This window comes from Corvus hawaiiensis, chromosome 13 (genome assembly GCF_020740725.1).
Source record: "Corvus hawaiiensis isolate bCorHaw1 chromosome 13, bCorHaw1.pri.cur, whole genome shotgun sequence".
NCBI lineage: Eukaryota > Metazoa > Chordata > Aves > Passeriformes > Corvidae > Corvus > Corvus hawaiiensis.
The window spans coordinates 11,807,734-11,815,000 of NC_063225.1; the positions used below are offsets into that span (position 1 = coordinate 11,807,734).

Genomic DNA, 7,267 nt, shown 5'->3' on the forward strand with positions numbered 1-7,267 from the left:
GTTCCTCTCCCACCTCCAGCGCCCACCGGGATGGGGACAGACAATGTCCAGCCACACCACGAGCCTCGTGCTGGTGGGATTGGGAGTGGAGGGCCCAGTGCCTGAGGGTTGGGTCATGAATTAATAATTGCTGTGTGGTGGGGAGGCCCCTCACAAGAGCTGGAGCCGGGAAGTTGCCTCGCAGAGCGCTATCAATCACTCAGTGACCAGAACTTCCAGTAATTAGTGTATTTTATGGGCCTTTGCTTCAGTGACTCGGAAGCACATATGCTCCACTCCCAGCTAAACTTAGCCCGAGTAATATTCCAGGATGATTTATCCGCCTGCTGCACTGGGATGTAACCCTATATTAGGTGAAGATTGTGAACTAAGCTGCAATAAAGTGGAAGTTTAGGTACAGTTTGTGCAGGTTGAGACCTCGATGGATCATTGTTGCTCAGCAATTGCTCTTAGGCCACTGTGGGCAGGGAAATAAATAATCCAGTTCTCCACCCAGGCAGAGGGATGAGGGGACAATTAAGGGATAACATCAGCTGTGGGTGTTTGGAATGTATATTTTATCTATGGGGTTACAGGGTTGTTTAATGTATATAACACAATATCGAATGTGTATTTATATTTTTATATATACGTGAGGGTGGTGAGGCCCTGGCACAGAAGCTGTGGCTGCCCCTGGGTCCCTGGAATGTCCCAGGCCAGGTTGGGTGGGGTTTGGAGCACCCTGGGGTAGTGGAAGGTGTCCTGCCCATGGCAGGATGGATTAGAGGCCCTTTAAAAGGTCCCTTCCCACCAAACCATTCCAAGACTCTATCATTCTGTGTACTGTTTCCTATTCTTACTCTGTGTAATACAGTTGTTTCTACTTTGAAAGAGTCAAAAATTTAGGAAGTTTCCCTGCCTTTTCCCATGATTTAACTGCCTGTCCTGGCAGATGAACCCTCACTCCAGCAGAGATGAAGCTGAGCTGCATTTCCACCAGCACAGCCAAATTTAACCTATTTCTCCCCTTTTGTATCGAATTTAAATCCAGCAAACAACCGAGCAGGAAGCCTCTCTGCTCAAACAAGGAATCAAATTAACCCTCGTGGAGCGTTTGTGGAGATTTTGCACCTGACAATCACCCTGAAAAGCCCCTGGCCCACCTTTGTCCCTTTGGAAAAGGCGCTGCCATTCTCAGCGTCACCTTTGAAGGTGCAGCACTAAAAGCCTGGTAGTATCCAGGATTTGTGGCCAGGCAGAAATGTGCAATTTAACCCTGATTGTCTGCAGCCTTTAGCTGGCAGTGCATTTGCTATAGTTCATATTTAAAAGAAGTCAAAGTGAAACTAATTATCTTTAATTAAGGCGAATTAGGCTTTGATTTTTAATATATTTTTACGCAGCGACAGAGCTGCAACTCATCTGCTCAAGCCAAGGAATGTCCCAAAGGTTATTAGGGCATATTTCTGGTGTTGGTAATAACCTTCCCCCTCCTAGCCCTGGCCACCAACAAATCTGTCACTTCATCCGTCTCCGTTGCGCCGCTCCTGCCCCTCCGCAGGGGTCGCAGATTCCACAAGTTATCAGCTAATGGCCTTATACATTAAAAATTGAAGCTTTCCTCACTCCGAGGCCTTGCAAGGCTTTGTTCTTAAGCCCCAGACACTTTGGAGTGCAGCTGCAAACTATAGGCAGAAGATTAAATTAATTTGTAACTCTTTTTTTTCTTTTTTTTTTTTTTTCGGGCCTGCATTACTAAATCCTGCACATTTAATTGAAACCCTACTTCAAGATGCTTTGTGTTTCTGTTCCTCTTTGTTGTCAGTTTAACCTCAGAAGCACTTTAACGCTGCTAAATTGCTGTTATATCCTTTTGGATTTTTTATTTTTTTAAAAAAAAACAACTCTGCAGTAAGAGGACAGTGAAATTGATATTAGAAGGAGAAGAAAAATCTTGGAGTAGTTTTTGAGGTATTTAATATTTATTAAGGTCCATACCCTGCAGAGTTTCAGGTGATTTTAAGCCCATCTATCTAGGAATGTATAAATTGGTCTTGGAATGAAATTTCACCTAGGGAATTTTATGTTATCCAGTAGTTAAGTCTGATTTTGAAAGTTTCCCGTGTCTGAGCGTGGCGGAGTGGCGGCTGCTTTTCCATAAAATGAGGGTTTAACTGCAGTGCACAATCTAAATGCAAAATCCTTGGATGGAAATTTAATTGTGTAAAATGTGCACGAGGTAATTAAGAACAAATTTTAGAACATTTCGGACTATAAAGTCCTCCTTCAGCTCCATCACTGGTGATATTGCGAGCGCTTATTTTCAATTTGCAGTTATGCTGAGAAACATGGAATGTGTCTAAATTAAGAATAAAAGCATCCCGTGCTCTCCAGTGTAACTGTAAATTAAAAAACAACTTGCACAACATCGACAATAATCTAAGTGGGAAACTTTATCGCCTGAGTGTCCTGAAAATATGTTTTGAACTTCCTTCCCTCAGACACTTTCCAAACAGGATACAGGCAGAGCTGCCGCTGTCATTTTATTCACAATATGCAGCAGGCAAGGAAGAAGTGAGCTGGAGAAAGCAGTTTGTAAGGGGGGGGTTTCTGGATTTCCCTCTTCGGTTCTAAAATGGTAAATCACATTATTTCAACAAGTATTTGAATTTTGTGTTCATTTAGCTGCCCGTTAAATGTATTTGAGAAGAGGTTTTAGTTGCTTTTCAGCCCTCCTTACGATGCTCAGTCTAGAGGTTCTTCCTGAATCAACACTTAATAATTTGAAATGTTGATTTTTTAAAATTGCAGTTGATATCAAAATTTGATAGTTTGGCAAAAGTCATCATACACACACACTGTACCTCTGTTATTTCATAATCTGGGATTATTTCTCAGTTTATCAAGTGCTGGTTTAAAATCTGATGGTGTGTCCCATCCATCCGTCCCCTGCCCAAGCCTTGGGGAAGGCTCTTTCTCAGGACACAACCTCACTGAGCTGTTTTAATTGCTCTTCTGGGCTATTTCTGTGTTTAAGACAGGAATTGTTTTAAAAAACACACACCTGCACTCCAAAAAAACTCCTCCATGTAGCTGCTCCAAGGTGAAATGGGGTGGCAAAGTGTTTTCCTGGCACAATTCTTAGTGATTGGTCTCCTTCTTGCTTCTGTTTCCACACTATTCTGCCACTGCAATTCACTGGGCTTTTTAAAATGAAGGTTTTTACAGTTCTTGTGTGGGAAAAGACCTCAAGATCATCAAGTCCAGCCATCAGGAAGGAATCCATAGGGAAATGAGAACCAGCTCCCTGAAGTTCAGGCATTCCCTCCTCAATATCGAGACATAAAACACTGATCAATTCCCAAACCAAACTCATGTGAATGGAAATATTCTATTTTTATTAAAATACCTTTAAAGAACTGCAGGTTCTGGAGTTTCATCCTGCAAATGCAGAGAAGTTTTGGACAATGTGTTCATTTGGTAGTTTCTGGGTTTTCCATCCTGCACTGGGCTTGTTCCTCGTGTTCCTGTGACTTCCTTGAGACAAATGATAGTTTGAAAATCCCTTTAGTGAATCTCTCATCTGTTTGTTGTTTGGGCTTCGGTTTTTTATCTTTACTTTCACTGGGACACTTTTTATAAATCTAAATCTACACACAGAGGTCACTGGTTGGCTGAACTTAAACCGTTTTACTTAGTAAATTTAATTAAGAAAATACAGTGCAACTCATAAGCAAATGAGTTTTTCCTAGTTTTAAACCAAACCACCCTCTTGAGTGTTGATTGCCTCGCTCGACCCCTGGTGATACAGAAACAGGCAAAATTAAAAAGGACATTAAAGCTTCATTAAATCTGAAACACATTTAGTACAGTGACATATCTGCAGGCTATTTCAGGGAAGATTACAGACTCTTTGCTAAGTTTCTTAATTTATAATACCTTGACAGTCTTGCAGGGAGGAAACAAGTCTGAGCAGATGAAGTCAGTGGTGGTTCAGGGGATGCAGAAGTGACACAGGAGCTCTCCCTGCCTGTGTTTGCAGCTCTCAGCTTCACTGAGAAATGTTCCTTTTTAACAACCCCCAAAGAACTTGTTGCTGATGCATTTGGGGTCCTTCAGTGCTCATTTATACACCCTGTACTTATGTCTGGCTCTTTCCCCAGTTGTTCTGCTGCATTGGAGCTCCTGCTGAGGCCTGGAGTGGTCAGGGAGAGGGAGCATCAGGGGGAATGGAAATGCTTTGTTTGAAGTCATCATCGAGGCAGTGATTGTTTTTCTTAAATAACATCTGCAGAACGATGCTCTGTGCACAGAACCATCATCATCTTCTTGTTCCCTCTGTAGTTTTTCACTATTCTTCAGCCAGTCATTGGAAAAATCAGAACTTGCTCTGCTGCTGTTCACGGGAAAACTGTTGGGCATTTATAGGTTTATTTCTAGGCTGTCACAACAGCACAGCTCCTCAGGATCTCAGATGTCTGCTTGGAACAGAAGGGTGGGACTCCCAAAAGAGGAGAAGGTGGTAAGGGATGTGTTTTAGTAGCCCCTGGTCCATAACAGGAAATGAAGGGTCTTTGCTTAGCTCTGCAGCAGCCATTTTCAGAGCCTGCCATGAGAGCGCCCTGAGTGACTTTTCTGAGGTGGGAGTGGTCACAGAATTCTAAAATGGTTTGGGGTGGAAGGGACCTTCAAGATCATCTGGGCAGGGACAGCTTGCAGTGTTCCAGGCTGCTCCAAGCCCCGTCCAGCCTGGCCTTGGACACTGCCAGGGATCCAGGGGCAGCCACAGCTGCTCTGGGCACCCTGTGCCAGGGCCTCTCCCCCTCCCAGGGAACAATTCCTTCCCAGTATCCCATCCATCCCTGCCCTCTGGCAGTGGGAACCCATTCCCTGTGTCCTGTCCCTCCATCCCTTGTCCCCAGTCCCTCTCCAGCTCTTCTGGAGCCCCTTTAGGCCCTGGAAGGGGCTCTGAGCTCTCCCTGGAGCCTTCCCTTTTCCAGGGGAACATTCGCAGCTCTCCCAGGCTGGCTCTAGCCCTCGGAGCAGCTCCAGGGCCTCCTCTGGACAAGAATGTTGAAGTCAATATTGTGAAAGCTTCATTTAGCAGTAGAAAATTGTTAAAGTAGGAATTGTTTCATCTCTCTCACACAAATGCTCTGGGACCCACTCTGGGTTTGTGATGTCTCCCTCGAGGATCTGGCAGAAATCTGCTGGTTTTGCTGAGGCTCCCAGCCCAAGGGCCGAACTCTCCTGGGTTTGGAGAGCAGCTGGAATTGCAGGAAGAGCCCCATCTCTGCCTTGTTCCTGAGCTGGTGAGGCTCAGGGATGCCTGGTGCCCCTTGCCCACCTCACTGCAGCTCTGTCTGTGCCTGGCTCTCGTCCTCAGGAGAGTTTTGTGCTGCCAAAAGGCTGAAATTTCACCTCGGGGGAGCTGCAATCTGGCCAGGTCAGGTAGCCCCAGCCCCAGGGGCTCAGGTGTCAGCGCCAGGGCAGTGCTGGGAGGCAGCTTTTGCCCAGCGCTGCTGTGGGGTTTGTCCCTCGTGGTGGGTGACACTGTGCCTCAGACCTTCAACGTTGCTGCTGGAGCTCAGGATGGTGGGAATGGGACTGGTTTATCCAGCTGGGAAATCCCTGGTGTCACTGCATCCATAACCTCTGTGCTAGGCCTTCTCTTCTGGAGGTCGGTAACAGGAGGAGTCTCAAAGGTTTTGTGGGGTGTAGGGAAGCTCTTGCCTCCTTTGTAGACTGTGGGGAGAGATTGGCACACCCACAGAGATCAGAACAGAGCTGCTCTGAATGCCCTGTGTCAGCTCAGGGTGTGCCAGAGGAAGTTCAGCCTGGATATTGAGGGGAATTCCTTCCTGGAAAGGGTTATCAGGCACCGGCACAGCTGCCCAGGAACAGGGAGTCCCCATCCCTGGGGGGGATTTAAATCCATGTGGATGGGGCACTTGGGGATATGGTCAGTGGTGGCCTTGGGTGTGCTGGGGACAGTTGGATTTGATGCTCTGAGAGGGCTTTTCCATGTCATTCCATGATTCTACCCCTGACAACCCTGGTTCTTCTCTGAATGGCAGACAAAATAACTCCAAGCAGCTGTATTTTGCTGGAATTGTTTCCAATTCCGTACAATTGCCTAGTACGAAGAATTTATCTTGGAATATTTATCAGTTATGGCCAGTAGAATATTTTTAGACAATATACATAAGAATGTTGATTTTGGGACTACTCTGTAAGGCCTTAATTGACTTATAAAACAGCAGGGGCAGCAAATGCAGTCAATATCCTGGAAAAGTGGATCTGAAGGAAAGATGAGGTTTCTCTGTGGGTGCTGTGGGCTCTCTCCACATCCCACTCAGGTCTGACACCAACAGGGACGCAAAGCTCAGCTCTGTAACCCAGATTTTACCCTGAGCCAGTTAAGGAAGGACTTTGGGAGTTGAGAGCTGCTCTGCAATGCCTGCTCATCACAGATAATTATCAGCAAAGGGCAGTGTCTTGGCCTCCCTATTGAGGCTGAGCTGGTTTCATTTCCAGTCCTCGGGAACTTGGGCATCAAACAGTGTCACTGAGGGAGACAAAAGGGCTGGAGAAACACAGGAATCCCGGGCAGAACGAGGGGTGATGGTTGTGAAGGGCCCATTCTAAATACAGCTCTTTGTGTCTGCAGAATCCCTGCCGCTGCCTTCCCCCGTTTATACAGTTGTGAGAGTTGAGTACTTTTCTCTCTTTAAGGAAATGTGCCCTCCATGCAAATCTCTATAACTAGACAAATATTATTTCCTTTCCCAGCTTGCTCTTGGGAGGTTTCCATATCCTCAGGTAAGATTGTTCATTACTGCTGTTTGCCACTGTGACATTCATTCCTATGTATGAAGGTGCAGAGAGCAATTGTGAACATTTGAGCCACATACAAATAAATCTGTCCTGTTAAATTGAAAAGTGGGATCTGGAAGGAGTCATTTAGAAGTCTCTATTGATTTTTTTTCTTCCCCCCCCCCCCCCCTTCTCTTCTCCAAACTCTACATTTTCTTTCCCTGGGGACAATGAAAATTGTGATGATGTTAATGATGGTTTTGTTGTGAGATTAAAAAATAATCCAGTGTTTACAACGGGGCTTTGGAAGCAGGAAGGTGTATCTGCTCCTTTTTTTTTTTATAATTTAATTTTTAATTCCAATTTTGAGTAATGGTACGATGGTCTAAAATCTTCTCAAAAATAGAATGTGAACGGAATACTTAAGGGAGCTTCAGATTCTTCCTTTTAAGAGGACCTAATATTAGTATTT

General features: G+C 45.2%; 1 protein-coding gene across 2 annotated transcripts in view; it reads left to right on the plus strand.

Annotated features, from left to right (window-relative positions):
- MAP2K5 (mitogen-activated protein kinase kinase 5) overlaps positions 1-7,267 on the plus strand; it is a 119,839-nt gene that overhangs the window by 68,149 nt on the left and 44,423 nt on the right. The window contains exon 17 of one of the 2 annotated variants that reach the window (XM_048317462.1): positions 6,772-6,801. The exons of the other annotated variant lie outside the window; for it this stretch is intronic. Coding sequence (XP_048173419.1) covers positions 6,772-6,801 — 30 coding nt within the window. The remainder of the gene's footprint in view (positions 1-6,771; positions 6,802-7,267) is intronic. 2 annotated transcript variants of the gene reach the window in all.